The 23,638-nt window shown below is 44.3% G+C and overlaps 1 protein-coding gene across 1 annotated transcript in view; it reads right to left on the reverse strand.

Annotated features, from left to right (window-relative positions):
* RAB3GAP2 (RAB3 GTPase activating non-catalytic protein subunit 2) overlaps positions 1 to 23,638 on the reverse strand; it is a 2,371,691-nt gene that overhangs the window by 774,129 nt on the left and 1,573,924 nt on the right. Inside the window, exon 25 of the mRNA XM_069608591.1 lies at positions 14,531 to 14,695. Coding sequence (XP_069464692.1) covers positions 14,531 to 14,695 — 165 coding nt within the window. The remainder of the gene's footprint in view (positions 1 to 14,530; positions 14,696 to 23,638) is intronic.

Here is a 23,638-nt window from a genome sequence, read left to right on the forward strand (position 1 = left end):
TATAGCGCTCTACGACAGTCCTGTCCAGGTCAGAGCACCAAGTGGGGCCCCTACATACAATACTTGCTTGGACAAGTCTGAAAAATGGTTGGAAATCAAGCAAACCCTGAAAGTCTAGAGAGACAATGGTACCGGCACCCACAGCACGATTAAGTTGGAATCAGAGCAGGTTCAAAACTGAAGAAAACAGGGGAATAAACACCAAATGGTGAACTAATCACGATGCGCACGTCAAGCAGTCATGACTGATTCCCTCTGAACATAAGACTGAACAGGGGGCAGAGGGCAGAGTTGTTGTTGGCACCACTGTGCTAGTTATGTTTAAAAATGCCAATAAACGGAAGTAAAAAAAAATGTTTTAAAAAAAAGAAAGCAAGTATTGTGAAGCTAAAAAATATCCTATTAGTTTGGGAAAGGTATGTTTAAGAATTAGACACACATTAAAAATCATTGTATGACCGGGTCACCTTCTTGTAGTCCTTGTTTGACAGAATCATGCTTGCTACTGCATATCCTGTGAAGGGAAAGTGAACATTTGTCAGAAACAATGGTTCATCAATGAAGGAGCTTGCGATTTAAATGCTCTGCTGATAGATAAGTATGTGTAAACTATTTGCGAGGCACTAGTGGGAAGCTCTGTTGAATTTGTAAGGGATGTCTGGTCACAGGTCCAACAAAAGGACTTCTCATTATAGCACAAGTAGCGAAACAAGCCTGCGAGGTCCCTAGGCTCTCTGAAGCCATGCAGGGGGCACATGTCTTGCATCGACTCTGATCTAAACTAAGTATATACAAATTTGCTAGTCACATACATTTCATTGCTAATCAAAATATTTTGTTTTGCAGTCTCGATGAAAACCTTTTGCAAGACTAATTTATGCCTTGTTGTCAATTCTCATATCCCAGAATTCTTAAACAGGGGGCAAGTCCATGCCAGATGTATGAGGTCCCCCCTCTCCCTATCGCATCAGGCATAGGCGTCTGACCTAACTGGGTATATTTTAACACGAGCAACCAGGGTTTGGTAGACTTGGTGGATGAACTTGAAGTATAGCAACTGTAAGGGTGCAGAAGTAGGAGTCTGACACAATGGTGGCATGGTGATTGGCAAAGACCTATATTTAAACCAAATTAAAGAGGAAACCTAGCTTGCTAACTCTAAGAGGGGGTTTCTCTGCTTCTAATAAGGAACTAAGGAGTCGGTCAGAATGTCCAAGTAAATAAAATGAGCCCACCATCGTGTCAAAATGCCTACTTTTATTCCTCACACTTGTAACTAAAAAGAAAAGGGTTGTGGATCTTCTTGTTCAAGAAGAATTACTCTTCTTCTGGACAGTGAGCCACAGATTCAAACTGAGGGGAAATTTCGCCTGTGAGAACGACTCCCTTCTCCAGGTCTCGGTTCTTTTCTGAGGAAACAAAGTACCAGTTTGCGGTTTTGTAAAAGTTCAGTTCCAATGCAAAAAAATACATTCCAACTTAAAAACTAAGGTTCCTGGAGGGTCCCTCCATATTCCATGTATTTTGTTCTTAAAGTCCTCACACTGCCTGGGGAATGACTTCCTTCCGCTGACCTTCTTTTGATTAGTTTCACAATACACGCCATTCAATGGAGTGAAATGCTTATTATGTATCAAGTATCACTGCATCTGAAGGAAAATTTGGCTAAACTTGATAGAGCAAGGAGAAAAACCTCCTCATTGCAAGTGGCATTGGGAAGTGGATGTTAGGCTGGACGGACGCTGCCTAGCTTTGCTCCGGCTTCTTCTACGACTGAGAAAACGCTTCTGTAGCCGTCGGCGAGAGGAAGCCCTTTAGAGTGTTTTCTTCTCCGTAACACTCCAAATACCACAACACAAGTAATGGATTAACTCATGGACTGCTTTCCTTTTTGTCATTGTGATTACCTTGTGTTTACCTTGTGCATTTTTGCATTCACTGCTGACTGCGGTGCAAGTCTTTTCAACTCGGTTCCGACGATAGCCCTTTCTTTTCTTTTCCTGCAGCGCGCACCTTGGCCACGCCCCCATAACTCTCTCCCGGCGATTGGCCTAGGATATTTACTGGTGATCCCGCGCATTGCGCGTGCATTGCAAGTGCCATTGGGAAGTGGCTGTTAGGCTGTTTGGATGTGTGGCTGTGCGGCTTCCTTAAGGTATAACTCAGCGACTGCAAGGTAATAGATATTTATTTTTGTGGCGGTTACGGGTTAAAGCTTGGAAAGAGTCCAGGATTTGGTCTAACGTAAATTTTAGGTAGGAGCTCTATTTGACCACTCTGTGGATTAAATCTCTAATTGACAGGATAGAGTGGAGTACTTCTATCCTCTGTGCAAGTGTAAAAGAATTAAGATGGTGAAAAAATTACGTAACGGTAAAAGGTGTTTGAATAGATCCCGCGGGGCTGCATATGAGGGTAGTCTCTCAGAAGAAGAAGATATTGATGTTCAGGCGAATCAGGCAAAAAAAAAAAAGTTGCAATATGTGTAGCACGCTTGCTAGCAGTGACTTAAATGCCCATGAGTGCTCTCCAGCGGCTTACAATTTAGCTAACCACACACATGTGGCTAGCATTGTAAAGCCCATTGACTTAGAGAAGGACAGTTGCACGGAACTTTCTGATGGTATTATATATCCAAAAAATGTGATTACTAATGTACCTATTTATGACAACTCAATGTTGGGTGTTGTTGGAGACGAGGACTCCTTGCCGCCATTAGATACCTCCCTAGTCGCTCCGGTGGTGTTGGCGGAATTACACAGTCGAACTAGACTGTCAAATGGGCCTTCTACGCCAGCCGCGAGCTCTTATCAATTTAGAGAACAAGTTCATTTTCATGCTGCCATTGAAGCAAATTTGAAACAGCTTAAAAAAGGACATGAAAATAAATGATACATCTAATGCTAACACCATGAGAAAGGTCAGCTCGCCTGCACATGAGTTACCTCAAATGTATAATGAATCAAGTAATTCACAATCCCCTGTTTTGGGCATAGGCCGAACCCAACTAAAAGAGAGAAATGAAAGTCCACGTTTACCAAACTCGTCTTTTCCTCTCTTCCCACTTGAGGATACCCTAATTGACCTGAACAATCAAGAACTCCAAAATGTTCCTGTGCTTGCAAGAATTTTGAACTTGCTTGATAAAGGTCATGAGTATACACATGGAGCGCTGCATGCATTAAGTAACTCTAGCGCAGAAATTATGAACACCCTAAGTAGAATCGAAGGATTTATGATGTCACAGGAAAAATGTAATAACTTCTGGGCTTCACAACTGGACACTGTGAGGCAATTGGAACACCCTTTAGTTAGGCCTCCAATTTGTGATCAGGCTTCTCAAACTGAGGGGATCTACGTAAGAAAAAAGAGAGGCATCTGAGGCACAATCGCAGCCTGTAACTAAGGACAAGCCTATACCTGTCTCTGAATATCTTGAAATTGCAAAATTACAACATGACAGGATACTGGTCCTTGAAAACATCGTAGTAGCAGCGAACTTAGTACCCCCAGAGTTAATGGAAAAAGATGGTGTTAATCTCCCGATAGCAGTGAACATGGTCCTGGAAAAACCAGATAGTCCTTCAGCTATCACGGATCTGATTGACCTAAGCAGGGCCAATCTTTCAGTGACAGAAATTCCCTCATCGATAGTGGCAGAGGATACTGAGCCACCGCAATCTATGTTTTTTATGTCAAGAAAGGCAAAAAAACAATATGCGAAAGCTCAAAAAAGAAAGGGACGAGTTACAGTCTCCTCACTGCCCCTAGCTATTACAGAAAAAAAAACAAAAAAATTCAAAAAAAAACTAAAACAATAGCCACCCCCTTTTCCACCAAAATGGGTGTTGCGCAAAGGCAATTGGACGATATGGGCACTGACATTACACAACCGAATAAGGAGAGTCAGGTGTTCTTGGAGGAGAGCAAACCGCTGGCTGAGACCAAGTTGCCTCCCGCAAGTACCTTCTCTGAAAAGACATCCGAGAACTCTCCTATGCTAATACAAACACAATTACAGAGGTTTTTTGAGAAGATTGATAAAAAAATTACATCCATGTCGGTACATGTGATAAATGACTCTCCTGAATGTGTGGGGAATGATGTGGAGAAACAAGCAGGAAATGAAATTGTCATCCAAAAAAGTAATATAACAAGTGGGCATCAGCCCACCCCGTCGCTAGTCTGTACAAATGTGAAGGGGTCTTTAGATCCAGTCTTGTCCTATACAGATAATGTAGAGAAAGTGGGTAGGGCGGTCCAAAGGGAAGAAATACCATTAGAAATGAAACCTATAATAGGATGGTGGGCCGATTATAACTTGATTGATAAACCCAGTCTAAATCGAGCGGCGATAATGAAAATCTTCCATCAGATACCAGCTTTACGTAATTTGGTCTCAAACGACATTGACTGGGTCAAATTTACCATTCACATACAATCACCGAATGATTTGCAAACTACAATCTCCCATAATTGCATCTTTAATTTGGTCTCACTATAGAGACCTAGAGTTTTTGGGTTATAAGATATTTGACTTCCACTCAATGGAGGATGCGTCTGCCTTCATAGACTATCAAGATGTAGAGGAAAAATTAAATTAAAAAAATGAGCCAAGGGATACTCAACTGTCTATGTTACATGAAAAAGTAAGCTCACAGGCTGAAGCTGTTGATCAAATAATAAAAAGCCTTGCATGGTTAGAGCCACTAATGAAATCGATGATTAAAGAAAATCCTGTGGTTGACAACTCATAAAAAAATGTATTTATTATAAAATCTTGGAACTGTTGTGGTTATAAGAACTTAATGACTTGGTCGAGGACTAATTTAAGTCTAAACAGGCCTGCGATTATTATTCTGCAGGAAACTATGGCCATTGCCGATATGCCCGTTGAAGGTTTTTCTTGCTTCTTTAGCCACGCACAAAAGGGACTCCTGGGGTGGCCAAGAGCGGGCCTTGCAATTCTAGTCTCATTGGTTTTTGATGTGGTTATAAAGAAATTGTATGTTTCTGAAGAAATCTTGGCCATTGTCATATTGTCTCATAACTCCCAGAATACTCCGCTAGTAGTCTTATCTCTGTACTGGAACCCGATGAGGTCTACAGTTTATGGAATATTAGAAAAATTGAATGCTCTGTTAGAGGTGATTATGAATGAAATGCCGAACGCTGAAATTATTCTGGGTGGGGATTTTAACTCTTCCTTGTTGTACTGCCATGTTGAGTATGAACACTCAAATAATCAACTTGCTTTATCGTCTCATGAAAGAGGTCAATTGTGGGGTAATTTTTTTGATGACGGGAACATGCAAGTTATTCCGTTTGCAACAGATGGTCCTCAAACGACCTGGAAAAGAGGCCGCTATAAGTCTTCTATTGATTACATCGTTGTATCGACCTCTTTAGTCACGTCTCATGTGCATTGCACAATTGAAGAATCATCTCTCAGTGATCACTCTTGCTTGAGCTGTGCGTTAGCGTGTACCTTAGATGAACACAAATTGTATGGTCCGTTAAAATTGCCTGTAATTGACAGAAATATGTTTTCCATAAGATGGAATTTAAACACGTGTCGCAAGTTGAACAGTCTTGTGAATCGTGACCTGCTTACATTTGATCCGAAAATGCTGTCAATGGCAGAATGTAGGTGGTTGGATTTATGGAATGGGAAAATGATTTGTAAACACCTGAATGATATATCCTCCACTTACAAGCCTGCGCGGCTTGTGGAAGGAGGTGGTATATTTGACTTGGCAATTGCAAAGAAAAAAGCACAAAAAAATCAAGAAATAAGGGTCTTGAAAAGGGCATATAATCTCTCGTCTGCCCAAGTAAACGACAGAAAAAAGGAAATTATGGCAAAATACAAAGATGATATTAGATCCTTAAAATTCATTATACATATGAAAAAGAATCAACAATTGATTAACATGATGCTTGGTCGAAAAACCAGAGAGATTTGGGGAATATTAAGAGACCCATTGAATAGAAGCCAGGTTCAGAAATCCTCTACAGTAAGCGGGGAAGATTGGGTTGTATTCTTCCGGAACAAATATGAGATGCCTGAAAAATATAAGTCGATTAAATATGAGGTATGCTTAGCAGATTTACCTAGCAGTTGTCCATGGGAGGTGGAGGCAACTGAGTTGGTAATAACGAATCTTAAGCAGTCAAAAGCAGCTGGCCCAGACGGAATTCCACCGTGTGTATTGAAAGATGATCCAAAATCCTGGGCCTCTTATTTACATCGCTGCTTTGAGCTTATATTTAAAACTAAAAAATTGCCCGCCTCTTGGACCTCTGCCTTAGTTATCCCCTTACACAAAAAAGGAGACACAGCTGATCCTGCCAACTTTAGACCTATCGCTCTGATCGATATCTCAGCAAAAGTGTTTGCTGCATTAATTCTAAAAGAACTAAATTCCTTTATAACTGTTTCTCAGACCTTTTCTCGTTATCAAGTTGGTTTCAGAAAAGGGCTAGGGACACAATTAAATGCAACTATTCTTGCACACTTATTAAAGATCGTAAGGCAGGATGAAAAAGGTCCAATATATATGGCATTTGTCGATTTATCATCTGCATTCGACTGCGTCATTAGATAAATCTTATGGGTGAAGATGAAATTGTTTCAGATTCCGGATCACATAATAACAATGATTGTTATGCTTCACTCTAACACCAGCTATAGGGTGAGAATCGATTGTTTTGGTCGTTTGACTGATCACATACGAACCTTCATTGGGGTCAAACAAGGGTGTAATCTAGCGGCAACCCTATTTAATGTATACCTTGCTGACATAGATGAGCTCTGGAGTCAGATGGTTTCCTTTCCAGTGAAACTGGGTGATCTATGCATAAATTGGATGGCATTTGCCGATGATATAATTCTTCTAGATCGCACCCCCTTTGGGTTACAACATAAACTACAACGGTTTTTTAACTTCTGTGAAACCCAGAATTTGTCAGTAAATCCAAGCAAATCAAAGATACTTATCTTTAGTAACAAAAGAAAGGCGGTATCAATTAAATGGTCCATAAACAGTAATGAGATTCCTCGGGTGCCAGGACTCATTTATCTGGGATATAATCTGTCAAACGCCGACTCAATATCTAAATGGCAGGTGGCAATCTCAATAAAAGCAATGCCATTGATTGGTCAGATGAAGATTATTCACAGTAAGTTATGCGAATTTTCGCTTCTTCCACTTATTGAGTTTTATCTACTTAAAGTTGAATCAATCATCTTATATGGGTTAGACCTATGCTTACTTTCAATTGGGCCGTGTAACGCTCACCTGATTCTCGCAGAGGCGCCGGTCTTGACTGGGCGACTACCGTATCTTCAAAGGTGATGTGTAGCACCCGGTTGGCTCTTTGGGCTGGACCTCTGTGCACTGTATGCCTGACGTGTAGAGTAAGATGTCTGCAGATAGAAAATATGGGGTTAATGAACTGGGGTTATTGGGGTGTCCCTATCTCTTTCCTCTTCTCCTCTCCTGTAGACCCCCCAAAGGTTAACGCTCTCACCTTAGGTAAGTGAATGCCGAGCTCTCCATCTGCCTCGGGGCAGGGTGCTGTAACCAGTTTCTTCACTGGATAAGAGGAGCAGGCCTCTTGACTTCAGAGGACTGCTGTCCGTCGTTTACTGCACGAACGGTAAGTTTCGAGTCATTCAAATGTCTTTAAAGTCTTTAGTAATGATGTCTCTTGTTTTGCAGGGTTCCGGCGATGGCGGATGACGGGCTGAAGTGAGTTGAAGATGGAGCCCGTGTGATGAATAGAAGCGCCTGGAAGCACGTAAGTAAGCGCTTGTTGCCTGCTTCACTATGCGCTCTAACTGTCTTTTTATTTTGCAGGTACGAGTTCGGAGCGGCTGCAGGGTGCCGGAATACCCACTGGATTAGATGTGGAAAGGAGTAATGGCACGTGAGTATTAAAGTTCCCCAATGTCTTTAAACGCACCTTGTTTTGTCTTTCAGATGCGGGATGCAGCGCCGAAGGCCTCCGGAGCGTGCGAAGAGTTGGTAAACTTTTGTCTTTCAGATGCCGGAATGCAGTGTGAAGACCTCCGGAGCGCACGAAGAGTAAGTAAGCCTTTGCCTTTCAGATGCCGGAATGCTAACCTGTTCTTTCTTGTCTTTATAGGTGTTGCTGAAGACTGGATTCAGGATGGTAAGCCTTTGCCTTTCAGATGCCGGAATGCTAACCTGTTCTTTCTTGTCTTTATAGGTGTTGCTGAAGACTGGATTCAGGATGGTAAGCCTTTTTCCTTAGGCTCAGGACCGGATGCAGAAGACACGATGAGCGTTCTGCTGCAGAGGTTGCAGAATAACGCAAAGCAAGATTCATCCACCGGGTGTGGTTTAAATAGCCTCCTGTAGTGCTTAGGTGTCTCCTTCCACAGCCACGCCTAAGTAAGAAAAGAGTTCCTGGTAAGAAAAGAGTTCCTGCCTTCCAGAAGAGTTCCAGTGTTCTGAATCTAGGGAGTGGCTCCAGCCCCACCCAACAGGAAAAGTAGTTCCAAACAGAAGAGGATCAGAGGCTCAACTGGCAGGCAAGTAAGCAGCATGGTCTGCTGAAGGTAAGTCCACCCAAGCATTATGAGCCCGGCGCTTCCAGCGCTGGGACTGGGCATATTTATGAGCCTGGTGCCAATGGCGCCAGGACTGGGTCCAAAAGGTCCCAATTGGGACTGGTTGGCACTCGGAACCTGGGTTATGGATCTGCTTCCAAGGGAGTTGGGAAAACCCTGACCTTTTGGAAGCAGAGATCATGACAGGCCGATACTAAATGCACTGCAGGGGTTGATCTGGAAGAAGGTGCTACATTTGCCCCTTTCTATGCCTAATTCGATCATCATTCATGAGCTAGGACTCCATTCTCTGGCCTCTAAACTCTTGTGGCGGAGACTTGCTAATTTTGGAAAAATGTTAGATCCTGTTAAAAACTCACTATATGAAGATCCAGAATCCATGGTGATGAAAGGTATTCCTATATCCTTGCAGAAGGCAAATGCCGAATTACTTAATGCCCTGTCTATGATTGCACAGAACCTATCAGATTTGGTCCGATATCCTCAGATTGTAAAAAAAAAACTTTACATGTGTGATTGGGCTAACACCGCTGATAAGATTGGACAATACAACAATCATACGGAATATGCGAAATTCCGCCACAAACAGCAACCTCTTCTTTTATATCTTACACAAGTACCCAGTAAATGGGTGAGAATTTCTTTTATGCGATTTAGATTTAACCTTGTATTGACTAAAGATCGCATGAAAAATTGGAAGAAAAACATTGAACAAATAGACATGAATGGCAGATTATGCATGACAGCTGCTCAGGAAACCCTGAAACATCTTGTATTATATTGTACAGCCTTGGAATCAGAGAGCGTGAAACTTCTTGGAAAATATATATTTTCAGCTACTGGCGTTGCCTATGAATCCTTGTGGGTTCAATGTATGTGGAGATTTAGGGTGCCGGTTGTACTTGCTCTGGTACGTCTGCTTCAAATTATAGAAAAAAGATTAGGCACGGTAAATGTTGACTGAAAAAGAAGAAATGAAAATATGGTTGTAAATATATCTAGTTATAGCCTCTAGTTTGAAAAGGGAATATAATGTTCCTCTTAATCACTATCATAACTTTTAATATCAAATGCGTGATAATTTATTTGGAAGCCTAAACTTGAATTGTGAAAATTGAATTTTCTTTTATATTGGACATGTCTGTCTGATTCTTTTATTGATTTTTATATCACATATGTGTTGTTTTAGTATTGTATCGTTTGAAAAAGATGTTTTGTAAAGCGTTTTGATTTATTGTATTGTTTAAATTATATGTTGTAAAGATGTTCCATCAAACACAACAATAGTAAAAAAAAAAAAAAACTCCACATATTATTTGATGTAGATCTCAACGTAGCAAAACCAGTCTGATTGAGCAAGACCAGGAACCGCTCCACTTTAGAGGAGCTATGTGATTCAGTAACATCTTTTCCAGTATCTTACCCATATTGATAAGTAAGGTATGCTAATACCACTCACATTCAAGTGGCATTTTGTCATGGTTCTATGTGATTTTACCATTTTATTTGTGGCATTTTTGACTGAAACACTTTTACCCAAAAAATACCTTTTTTAAATGTGTTTTATTTGGGGGGACTCACTCTCCAAGCCCCCCCATTTCCCAATGTTTTTAACCCCCCTCAAATCCCTCCCCACCTGTTTTAACCCCTTAAACACCATCCCACCCCACCTCCCCCATATATCTATTTTTTTTTCAAAAAAGAAATCTGTATTTTTTCGGTAAACATTTTTCGGTAAAAATGCCTCCAATAAAAACTTCTCAGTAAAATCACTGGATACAGTTTATCACTCTTCAATGCAGGTTAGCAGCACATCTCTGAATGAATGTAGCTGGATTGGAACCCAGCTCAATAGCTTTGTCATACATGACCATCAGGTGAGATAGTACCAAATTTATGAAGACACTATAGAATTCGAAAGACAACCTATTCATTGTAGGTGCCTTGACCCCTGCCATGTCTTAAATAGCATTGTGGACCTCAGAGTACAGCTTTTTCAGGGTCTCTCGCTCAGCGCCCTTTACTCATACTGGGGTGACTTGTCCAAATATGCCAATATAGAGGCATCCGTTTTCTCTATTCTGGGAGAATATAGCAATTCGCAAAAATCTATGATTGTTTGGTTAATATTTTTGTCACTGGAGACAATGAACCATCCGGGAAATTAACCTACCGGATGTCCATGCTTTGTTGCCTCTTAAACAGCCAAGAACTTACCAGGTTGCCTAGCTCTGGCATCCCTGCCTATAGATTTCACATCTGCTTCTGCCACCTTCAAGAAGTCATCCAACTTAGATTGTATGTTAGCGAGCAGGTAGAACTCATCGTAATTCATGAACATCATGCCCATTTCCCACAACTCCTTTTCTATCTTATCCAATCTACCTAGGATAGACTTTAAAACCGCTCTCTCATTGGAGATGCATATGCCTTACATATATACTTCAAACGTCTCCCACAGAATCCTGCGGGTTTCCCCCGATTTCACCTTTTGATGAAAAAATGCTTATTTCCTTTTGAAGAGTACAACTGAATGCCAAGTCTGAGAGCCAAGTCAGTATTTAATCACCAGCCCCCTATCGCGAAAGCTCCGAACAAAGTCAATCCTGGACAAGAAGGTTTAGGAGCACTAGCGAATGATGTAATATTGTGAGTTACAGCAAGGTGCACTCTGTCACCCAGTGCATCACATACCCAAAAATGAGAATAAAGTAAATCCTGGATGCAGCGCTTTGAACTGCAGTTCAAAAACGAAATCCCTTCTCCCCCTGAAGATTCAAGCGCCAAATATCCACTAAATTGAACTAGTACACAACCTGTAGAATTCCACCTGCTGACCTAGATAAAGTAAAGGCTACAGAGCTAGATTCCTACACCATGCTTGTGCCGGTATTTTTTTATTTATAATTCTTGTAAAGCGCTACACGCCCATAGGCCTCAAAGCGCACATAGCATAGGCTACTATGTTCACAGTGGCCCAATCACAGACGTCGGGGGAGTCCAGCTTGAGTAAATAGACAGAGTGACAGTGTGTGTACTGGCTGCATCAGTGATTAAAAGCCTCCTTCCCATGTCATCTTGACATATTTTATCGACTCTAAAATAAAGACGCTTATGTTTAAACTATTGCCGCCCCACATGCACAGGAGGTGAAAGTTGAGAAATATCTAGGACCCCTCCCCCCCCCATCTCCTAGCAAAAAAAACATGGGATCCCTGGAATAAACAGATATCCTGAAGAATAACAATATTAACGTGGCATCTCTCCATAAAAGATACAATCTTTACGGATTTATTTGAATGGTTCAACCTCCACACATTCCAGGACATTTGACAAAGTCCCTGTGACCTCCTGTCCAGTAAGTGGGAGCACAAAATATTTGGAAAACAGATGCATCTGACCAGACACTGTGAACCCGTTCTACCCAGCAGAGCAAAGGAATTAGGAGCACATAGTTAATTGCAAAGCCAACAACCCCCGTCCCCAAGTACTCCCCCTCGCACACTGATCTACCCAACTGCTCAGTAACATCCTCACCCACCCTCTACCGATGACGGCCTTAAAAACAGCCTATGACAGAGGAACTTATCTTGAGGGACAGACCAGGAACACATAAGAGACTAGAGAACTTGAGCACACCCCCCCAAACCATCCATCATACACTCATTCCCCTGCCCTCACATATTCCAAGCGCTTGCTAGAGTAATGACAAACTTGACTAAAATATGGAACTTTATGCAGAATCCAGTGGTAATCCAAGTTTTGCTATTATACACAACTCATAATTTCACAGGATACGTTATGGCGCACTGAATTTCCTTTTCTCTCTGATGCTTTTCGGTATTTCGAGAAGATTTCTGAGCAGCGTGGTCTGAGTTATTAAAGTCAGGGGAAAGGGAGAGTGCGTCCCGCTAATTGTCAGTGACTTCTTCTCTCTAGCCAGGCAGAATATCTTGTCTCTATCCCAGTGATGCGACAGAAGCATCACAATGGGACAAGGAGGCCTCCCTCCTACAGGTCATGGAGCCAGAGTCTGGTGTGTCCTCTAAACCACAAAAAAAAGAGTAGATAATTGCAGCTGCCCAAATGTGTCTCTAATCATAGTTTAAACAAAGGTCTCCATGTTGCAAAGTCCTCAAGCTAGGATATCCTGTTCTAAGCACCGTCAATTCTATCACCCTGGCAATCAAGACATACCTGTAGGACCTCAAATTTGCCAACCAGACCATTCAACTTCTTATTAATGCCACTGATGCCAGCCTTGGATTCTACATACATCTCTTTAAACAATATCTCTAGCTGCCTCTATTTCCGTTTGACAACAAGTGTTACCAACTTGTGATATTCGGGGTACTCCATTGGTTCCTTATTTCTCTTTGCCTCAGAATGAACCTTGGATTAATTCTCTTTAGATTTACCCATGTTAAGTTCACCTGACGGCTTTATAAAAAATTCAGGAGAGTCCGACAGGAAAAGCCCCTCGACATTGGTGTGTGCTTTGAGGTTGACTGGGTATTGTTGACAGACAGGGCCATGCAACTTTCGTATAAGCCAGGAAGGCCTACAGACAGTTCAGTCCAACAAGCACTGCTAGGGCCACACCTATTAAATCCCACTCACTGAATGATCCAGCCAGAGCTGTAGCAAAGACTTCCAAACGGAATTATCTGATATCTAGCTCAGATCCCCTCTGGGTCCAGGCCGGGCCTCACCTCCCCTTCCACTACCACTCGGAAAAATCTCCCTGTGATCTACAGGGGCTCGGACCTGATTGCTCTTTCTAATGACACCAGGAGCACCCATACATGCCAATCCTCCATATTTAGTTGGGAGACTCCCTATTGTATTGTAAAAAAATGTTGCTATGTTTTGCTTTCTCTCACCTAAAATATCACAAGCCCAAAAACAATTCTATTTGAAAATGTAATTTGCCTTAACGGAGCAAACTTTCCCTACCAGGTGATCCAAAATGTAGGCATGTATGGACACCAGGCATCTCGACACGCTTGTTACAGACGGCCATGTTGAAACCAAGAGTCACAGCCTCTCAGCCCTCAGCAACAAGCTCTCTAGGAAGCAGATTTTGCTGGAATTTGCTCTTGTGGACAACCTACAGATTTGGGCCTGGGGTGTCTCAGGAAATGCAGGCAGGTCGCTGGTGAGGGAGTGTGGGACAGGCTCCTCTTAAGCCAATCAAGCAAGTGCTCACCTTTATCACACAAGTCTTAGCCATGTGAAACACGGAACGCAGCACAGCATGCTCACCACCTTACCCTGTCACCAGCAACCTTCCACAATTTTACAATACTTTATCAACCCGCACCAGCTGGGCCTACTCCTCTCATAGGACCACACAAGATCCTTAGGGCTCCAGTGGTGACAGGTTCCCATTCCACAAACCCAAGGAGTGTTTGGTATCCGTTGAGGCAAAGCAAAATTGCAGGGTTCTTAATATATTTGGCAAGACTTGATAAGCTTTAGATAACAGCATCAATCTTGCACTGGGCCCTCTAGTGCCCCTCCTCCGACTTGAGGCATGTTAACATATCCTAGGTGTGCTACGAGGTACGGCTGTAGGAAAACAATGCGCATTATGTGGCCACATATTTTTAATCTTCTGTAGACAGTTTGCATTTCCTACATAAGATAATGTAAGGTCCTTATAAGTTGGTAATCAAAAGGAGTGGAATATAAGAATGCGTACACCAATATAACAGTTCACAATTCTTGTGATCAAATGAAAACATCACTTTACTATTCACTTCCGCTGCCATCGCTTGGTTGATAAAGCCTGCATGAGTATGGTAATATGGATTCAAAACTTCCAATATTAACACAGCATGAAACACATTGTATATTCACATCCCACTAAAAATAAAATATATTCATTCTATTCTGAAAATGACAGTAAAAATCATATGCATTTCTTACCCAGAATTCCACTGACATCCTCCGTTTCCTTAAGGAAAAGTGCACTGTCCGTTTCCATTGAGCCATCTACATTTTCTGGCTTCCTTTTCAGTTGGGCCAAATTCAGGAGCTCTGGGCTAATGTCTTGTTTGAACACCCATTTGGCTACAGTGTCAGCCACACCTCCTACAAATGGAACAGTAACAGAGAAAGCAACAGCATGAAAAGCAAAAAGGAACAGGGTATTTACCTGTAATACAAGTTTTTATCATGATTTACATTTATTATGAGAACAAATTATTTACCTTTGGTAAAGAACTTTCTCATACATTTTTCCTTCATTCCACATATTCCTGATCTTAGGAACACATTCTCCAGTGTCAGTCAGATGTTTTTCAGCCTCCATGGTGTGATCTATGGCTCTGCTCAGAGTTGCTGGAATCCAGGACTTCGGATGTATCATAAAAGGTGATATGTATGGAGCCAGTTTCAACACCACAACCTAATTTTCCTGCACTCAGCTTCTGAGGAGTCACAGAAATGCAAGAGAAGTACAAGCTATCTGTAAACAGGGATAGGTTGGGAGGGCGATGAAGAGGGAGAAAGGACTAATCCGCGAGAAAGAACATTAATGAAGGTAAGTCATTTGTTCTTCCAATGGATTCTCTCCTTTCACATATTCCTTGCCTTATAAAGACTGCTAAGGGAGTACAGAACCTGTAAGAGGGAGGAGAATGTGGAAACATCAGTGACAATAGGAATCTCTGGAGTACTGTATGACCAAAGCAGAAGTCCTGACTGGATTTGAAATCGAAGCAAAAAAGGCAACCTGTGCATCAACACCCACAAAGTCACCTGACAGATGTCAACAAGAGGGACACCTCACTGCACAGCAGCTGTCGCTACCAAGCCTTTTGCAGAATTAGCCCAAAGATGAGGTGCAGCGCTGAACCAAGGCAGGCATCCTGACTGGACAAAGAATACATGAGGTAACTATTAGATTAAAAACAATATAAGTAATTTGTTCTTCTAATGGATTCCTTCCTACAGCAGATTCCTCCTCTTAAAAAGACTTCCTAAGTAGCACAGGGCCAGGAGGTGGCAGGTGTGTAAGGAACCATTGCATACAACAAGAAACTCTGGAGAAAAGCATGCATCCTGACTGGATGAGGAATCCAGGCAGTAGAGCTTAGCGAACGTGTGCAGAGAAGACTAGCTGACAGGTGTCAACAATGGGGACACTCCTTTTCACAGCAGAGGTAGCTGAAAGTCCTGCTTTGAAACATCTTTGTGAGCCCATATCCAGGCTTAACACACAAACTGCTGGTCAACCATCTTGATGCCTTTGTCCGAAAGGCATAGCAGCTGATAGCCCACCTGGGGTCTAGATGATTTATTTATTTCATTTGTATAGCGTGCATACAACCCAATAGCATTGAGGTGCTGTTGCAGGTAAGAGACTACTAGTCAAACTAGAGCCATACAGACATAATTTTCAACATACAGGTTCGGTGATAATAAAGGTACAATTAGTATACATGAACAGCAAGCAAAAACAATCAGTAGTAGGTGCTACATTGGGAAGTCCTGGTGAGTAGAGGGGAGATCAGGTTTAGTTGAAAAGCTGAGTATGATGATGATGAAACCTCTGAGGCTTTAGATGGACGAGGTAGAGTAGAAAACAGGAAGAATGCTCTTCTGTGACTGGTGAAAATACGACAACCATGTGAAGGAAAGACTGCCTCACTCTCCCTTTCACTTTCTTCTTTCAGAAGAAAGTGGTTCTTTGTCACTCACCACCAAGACTGGGAGTGACAAAGATGATAAGGATGTCCTGAATTAGGGATCCCTGAATTGAGGCGAAGAGAACCAAGCGGCTTGATCTGAATCCAGAGATGTGCGTTTGAACTGTCACAAGGCTAACAGAGATCCAAGCAGCAGTGACTTTTACCCCCTGCATTTTTGCTTTGTGCCGTTTGTATATTAGCATTAAGGATTTTTGCAAATCAAACATTTCCAATTTTTGTAACAAAACAAACAACATTTTTTCCTTCGGTTTGTTGACATTAAGTATCACAATACAATAAATTCTCTTGTGTGGAAATCAGATAGTTTTCTACACAGGTACTAATATTTATCTTGAATGGGGTCCTCGTTATGAGGTTTCCGTACTTTGTAATTTGGAATAAAGTGCAACTTTAAGAGTACTAATAAACAATATTAAATAATACTATAATCTTGGTCAGCTACTTTTAATTTATAGGGACACATTTATGTTTCTTTTTTTATTTCAAGACAAGAATCAGGAGACCATCCTTGCAAAATGATTGTCCCTGAAGAAAAGAATATGTGTTAATGGACTGTTTTCTTCTTTCAGCATTGAATATTGTGTAAATTGTCCACATTGGTATTATTCTCCATGATTCCACAAGTTTAATTATCAAAAAAACGAACAGTACGCTATTGCTATATGTGAATAGGTCATTACTTAGTATTTTGATATATTTCTGTGTTCTGTTTGCTTGAGCGTGAAAAGAATGCTAACAAATGCATGCATTTTCAGTTTTATCCTTGGTGGCTAAGCGAAAATATGTATTTACATGAATTGGCATATAAATATAACATCTACTTGTTTAAATGAACTATGTAGGGGGCGTGGCCAAGAGGGCGGGTTGAGTGGACGTGCTATGGAGGAGCTCCGTCCCTCCCCGTCGAAATAAAGTACAAACCGGCATCAGCCACGCGGCTAAAGGACAGAAATAACGTGAGCTGCAACAGAGGAGAGAACACAACGAGGGATAGCAGTGAAATGCCCTTGCACCAAGAGAGGGAGATGAAGTAATGGGCGAGGCGGCAAAGAAGGCGAGGAGGCCCCTGAAGGAAAGGGGGCGGGTGGCGCCTATTAGCCGCGGGGCAGCGCGTGGGATTCGAGTCCGGGGAGACCCAGTGTCGGCGGGATCTTGAAGATAAATGTGGGAGGCAGACCCTGTGTGAGGAGGGCCGAGATCGTCCTGAAAGGAGACCAGGTGTGGATCGGAAGAGAGCGGAGGCCAATCGAGAAAGGCCGTGCAAGGCAGGGAGACCCGGAAAGGAGGTGCATGGCAGGAGGCAAGCCCGCCTGCACCACAGACGACTGACATCCGGAGGAGGGATAGTGGAAGCTGCCGAGGAGGGCAGGAAGCATAGGTACAGAGGACCGGGAGTGCAGCAGGCAACCCGGGGTGAAGAGCAACGTTGGAGAGGAGGGGCGGTGCGGCAGAATGCTGAGGGAAGCACCCAGTCCCTCGGAAGTGTGCCCTCCCAAGCAGCTGGAGCCCGGACAGACGAGGGAGCAGGAGAAGTGATGGAAGACCGAAGGCTGCCGGTGAGAGAGAGGAAGGAGTGAGTAAGGAGCATTGCCGCGGCCTGGGAAGCCGAGGGGGAAGTCGAGGACCCCAGGAAGACAGGTGAGCAGGAGCAGCGGGCCAGAAAGGGTGGAAGGCTGCCAATAGAGATCCCACGCCTCCAGTCCCAGTGCAGAGAGGCCCAGAGAGTGTGGAGAGAGGCAACAAGACACCGGTGCAGCCTGCAAGAGGGGGAAGGTTAACATCAAGGGGAAAAGCAAAACACCCATGAAGCCCCGGGGGGACTGGGCCTGGAGACTGATCTGAGGATATATTTCCCCCCCACTCTTCCTAAAATACTGCTGTGCCCAGGATAACCCGGAGAGACCGTGATACCAGGACCAGGAGAAACAGAGGGGAAGAGGAAGGACACCTCAAGGAATAGGGGCAAACAAAGGGGCCCACGCCACAACACCACAAGGGGCGAACCAAGGCTCAACGGGGGGAAGGCACAGGAAGGAGCCAAGGAGAAAACCCCGGAAGGCATACAAGGGGGAAACCCTGCTGGAGGCGAGAGGCAGTGGGAAACAGCAGAGAGAACTGCAGGAATCAGTAAAGTAAGCCGGCCAAGTGCAAGCAGGAGAGGGCCACCAGTCAAGTTGAAGGAGGGCATAACAGGAGAACCTGAGTTACCAGGGATGGGGGGGTAAACAATTTGGGGGCAGAGGGAGCCAAACATAAGATTGTGAGAGAGTTCTATGCAGACCTGTATGAGGAGGACCCCGCGGATAAGGAAGGGCAAGAGGCATACTTAGCAGGTTGGGAAGGGCCAAGAGTAACACCAGAGCAAAGAGATCAATTAGAGGAACCCATAACATGCGAAGAGCTGCAAAGACCGATATCACGATTAAAGGCGAACAAAAGCCCGGGGGAGGATGGGCTAACTCCAGCATTCTACATTGCGCTTAGGGAACCACTCGCAAAAGCCCTTGAGGAAGTATTAAACTATTTTCGAGAGAAGGGGGAGATATCCAAATCCATGAACATGGCACACATCACTCACATCCCGAAGCCGGAGAAGAATCCACTCCTATGCTCCTCATACAGCCTTATAGCGCTTATCAACGTGGATGTCAAATTACACACAAGGGTACTGGCAGCAAGGTTAGAGTGGATCTTACCGGGTCTGGTGATGCAGGATCAAACAGGGTTTATTCAAGGACAGAACACGTTTGACAATATAAGGAGGGTATTACATATAATCGACAAGGCGGGACGAGGGGTGGGTGCCACACCCGCCTGCTTGATGATGCTGGATGCAGAGAAGGCATGTGACCGTGTCAACTGGGCCTTTATAGAGCAAATACTCAGAAAGGTGGGATTAGGACCGAGTTTTCTCAGAATGATACAGGCTAACTACCAGCACCCTCAAGCTAATGTTAAAGTGAATGGGAGGCTGACCAACCCTTTCTCAATACGAAGAGGAACAAAGCAGGGATGCCCACTCCTCTTTGCTCTGGTGATGGAACCCTTTGTGCAATCTGAGGGGTCAGATGGGTGAAGACAGATCACAAAATAGGCCTGTTTGCGGATGATGTGATCCTGTGATCACTGAGCCGGAAAACTTGCTACTGGGAATAATGGAAGAGATAAGGGCTTTCTCTGCAGTGTCTGGCTTTAAAGTTAACTTCATAAAGTCAGAAATTCTAAATGTATCCATAGCAGAGAGGAAAAGGAGTCAGTTGGAAAATAATAATCCATTCAGGTGGGCATGAAGAACAGTCAGATACCTGGGGGTGAACTTAACAGCATCCATAAAGCAAATAGTGGGGGCAAATTACCCACCGCTGCTGAAACAAATTGAGGTGGACGTAGCAAGATGGAGAGAGCTGTACATATCATGGTTTGGAAGGATAGCCGCTGTCAAAATGAACGTACTAGTTTGGCTTCTATGGGCCTCATTACACGGTAGGCGGTAAACCATGGCGCTAAACCATGGCGCTATTAGCGCCATGGTTCATGCCGGTAAAATACCGGCACCGCCTTGGTGGAAAGGGGAATTACCGCCCTATTCCAAGGTTGGCGGGGCGGTAATTTCCCCTTCCACCATTGCCCTTCCCCATTCCCATTTTTGCCCCATAGGGCTCTATGGAAATGGGGAAGGCGCTAATTACGGTACCGCAAATTGCGGTACCGTAATTAGCTCCACTGGTCCCTTTGCGGGTTGGTTTTTAACGCCTGCAAAAAGCAGGCGTTAAATTCCCCAACCCGCAAAGGGACCTCGTAGTAAGGCGGTAAGGATTTACCGTTACCGGTAAACCCTTACCGCCTACCGTGTAATGAGGCCCTATATCTTTTCCAGGCGATTCCTCTGAAAGTCCCAGGGAGATTGATGAAGGACATTCAGGAGAGCATCATGGAGTTTATCTGGGGAGGGAAAAAGCAGAGGATACAGAGGAAAATGTTATACAGGAGCAAGGCTCAGAGGGGAGTGGCCTGCCCCAACATATTGAAATATTACCAGGCGGTGAAGCTGAGAGCAATGGCCGAGTGGGGTAGGGCGAGAAATCAGAAGCACTGGGTGGGCATGGAGCAAGCGGTGGCAGGAGAGCACCTATGGAAGGTGTTGGGGATGAGAAAGGTGGACATCCCAAAGGGGCTACTGGAAAATCCAATCACTAGAAAAACCCTGAAGATTTGGGAACAGCTGAACAAGTGGTTTAAACTATCTCCTTGGCCAACTCCGCGGACACCCATTTTTGGCAACCCCGCCTTCCCACCAGGAAGGGAATATAACAGGTTCAAGCAGTGGGTGGAGGGAGGGATAAGGGAGATTGGCAATCTATATGAAGGAACACACTTCAGGTCATTTATGGACTTCAGAAGGGAACTGGGCCTAAAGAAGGGGGACCTGTTTGCATATCAACAACTAAGACATTGGGCGGGAACTCCCACAATGATGGAAGGGGCCACAAGGGAGCATACAGAGTGGGAAAAGCTAATGTCATCTACAGAGAGAAACAGGGGACTGATATCAGCGATTGATAAGATCTAGCTAAGTGGGGAGAAGGAGGGAGAAGGGGCACTGAGGGATAAATGGGGGAAGATAAGGGGAAAGGCACTCACTGACAAGGAATGGGACAAGGCGCTAAAGGGCTGGTACAAGTCAGACACATCGGTGCAGCATCAGGAACTACAATAGAAGCTGTTACACCAGTGGCATTATACCCCGGAGAGACTTCATAAAATGTTTCCCTCAATGTCAGCAGAGTGTTTGAGAGGGTGTGGGGAGGTGGGAACAATGGAACACATCTGGTTGGGATGCCAACGATAAACATTTCTGGCAGGAGGTGAAATCAAAGGTGATTGAAATAGTGGGAGTAGCCCAGGAATTGGATGGAGTAGCAGTTCTCCTAGGAGCTATACCTGACGGACAACTAAGTCTGACTGGGGGTGCTGGAAGGTTATGAGCAAATCTAATGATGGGCGCAAAGAGATGTATAGTTAAACAGCGGAAGCAGAAGGAGCCTCCATCCATTATACAATGGTATTATGCAATATGGGACACCATAGATGTGGAGAAGATGACAGAGACATTACGGGGGTCAATGAGGAAATTCAGTAGAGTTTGGTCACCCTTCATAAACTATGCAATCAAGGATGCCACACACCTATACATTTCGAAGAGACTGAGGGCACTGGGGATCTTGGTGGTAGAAGAGGGCTCAGACATAATTACGAGGACCTAAGGGGCCGTCTGTAAGAACTGGTGGGGAGGAGGGGAGAGGAGGCAGGGGGGGGGTGTTTTTGATGTAAGTATACAATGTTGATTGAAAATTTGCTATACAAAGTGGTACATATAGATGCAAAGCTAATAATTTGTATAAACAGTGTTGAGCGAATAAAGATTTGGTCATAAAAAAAATAAACTATGTAGTCTAATTAAAACAGCTTAAAAAATTATACAAATTATCTCATATGTGAAGCAATAAAATCTCGAACATTACATTTTTCGTAATACACACAAGTTGATCTCTTTTGGTGAATTCCTTTGTACACTTTATTCCATATATATTTCTTAGTTAAACTTGTACATCCATTTGATTATTTATAATTTATAGGAACCCACCTTCAGACGACATAACAGGGATAAATAAATAACCACAGAGCCACCCCTTCTTGTCCAGCGCCACAAGGTCCTTCTTCATCGGGATCCCTGTCTTGGTAGGGGGTCCTAGGGTGAGGACTTCTGCCAAGACCCCCTCCTCGGGCTGCTCTACCAAACCTGTGAGGCTGTCGTGAAAGGCCTTTGCTGATGACGGTGTGTCAGGGTCCTCCTCCTCGTCCGTGTCAACCAGCGTGTCCGGCTAGTCAGGAGCGGGTAGAGGAGTGCTGGGCGCCATGGGCTGAGGTGTGGAGACCGGAGCCTGAGGCTGCTGAGGAGGCTGGTGCAGGATCGCCTGTGCTGTGGGAAGCAGGGGAGCTGAAATAGAAGGAGCTGGCAGGGGCTGCGCTGGGGCCTGAGGCACCAGAGCCATGGGAGGAATGACTATAGGCACGGGTGGAGTGACACAAGGGAGAAAATCCCTAACTGCATCTCGCAGGATGGTGCCCATCTGAGGGGTTTGCATCAGCACCAGGAACCTTTCCAAGAACCTGTCTTCAGAGGCTGAAGAGGTGGCAGGAGATATTGACGGAGTGGCTGGGGGCTGCTGGGGCCAGAGCGCACTCTGTCTTGGTTGCAGGGGGAACCTGCCCTGCGCTTCTGATGGATAAATTGTAGGTCACATACCTGGTTGATACCAGTCCCACCTTGAAACTCGTTCTTCCGCCAGCTCGTTCTTAGGGGTGGCATCGGATGAGCGGCTGTGATATCTGGCACGGCGGCCATCTTGTCGAGCTTCGTGCCACGTGCCAAAGTTGTGGTGCATGGCTCCCCAGCTTCCTCCAAGACTCTTGGTGTTGGAGCATTAGGCCAGCCCAGCACCTCAGGTCTAGGCCTGAAAGGCGTATTGCCCTCTGCATTGTTGCCGGTAGTGCTGCATGCAGGTGCCTCCACAGACATTGAGCCGATACTAGGGCATACTCCAGGTAAAAAAACCTTGCTGTAATAACATAGCACCTCCTCTGCACCAGATGCTGTTGAACGCCCGAGATCATGGTTCCCTCCCACAGGACCTTTGCAAGGCTACCATTGTAGTAATTCCTAAACCGGACAAACCCCCAGAGATATGTGCCTCGTATAGGCCGATATCGTTAATTAATGGCGATGCCAAAGTCTTAGCCAAGCTCCTAGCCAACCGGCTCCAACCGGTGGCGGACACCCTGATACACCTAGATCAGTGTGGCTTCATGCCTCATAAATCTACCCGAATGAACCTGCGCCGACTCTACCTGGCGATGGAACGGGCTCCTATCCTTGATACTCCACTGGCCCTCTTAGCAATTGATTTTGAAAAGGCATTTGATTCAATACGGTGGGACAGCCTTTGGGAAATTATGGTACGCATGGGGTTTGGAGAGGGCTTTCTGGGCTGGGTAAAAATGCTATACACGAACATACAGGCAGAGGTAAGAGTGAACTGGTGGACTTCCCGATCCTTCCCCCTGGGCAAGGGTACACAACAGGGGTGTCCCCTTTCCCCCCTCCTCTTTGCCCTTCCAATTGAACCGTTGGCTCTCTGGCTCCGCCAGAGTGGGGCATGGACGGGATTCATATGGTCTGAGGGACACGAAGACCGAATATCCCTTTACGCTGACGACCTTCTGTTGTATCTGGCTGAACCTGCCTCAGAGCTGCCCGCTG

This window comes from Ambystoma mexicanum, chromosome 4q (assembly GCF_040938575.1).
Source record: "Ambystoma mexicanum isolate Mex_15411 chromosome 4q, UKY_AmexF1_1, whole genome shotgun sequence".
NCBI classification, from domain to species: domain Eukaryota; kingdom Metazoa; phylum Chordata; class Amphibia; order Caudata; family Ambystomatidae; genus Ambystoma; species Ambystoma mexicanum.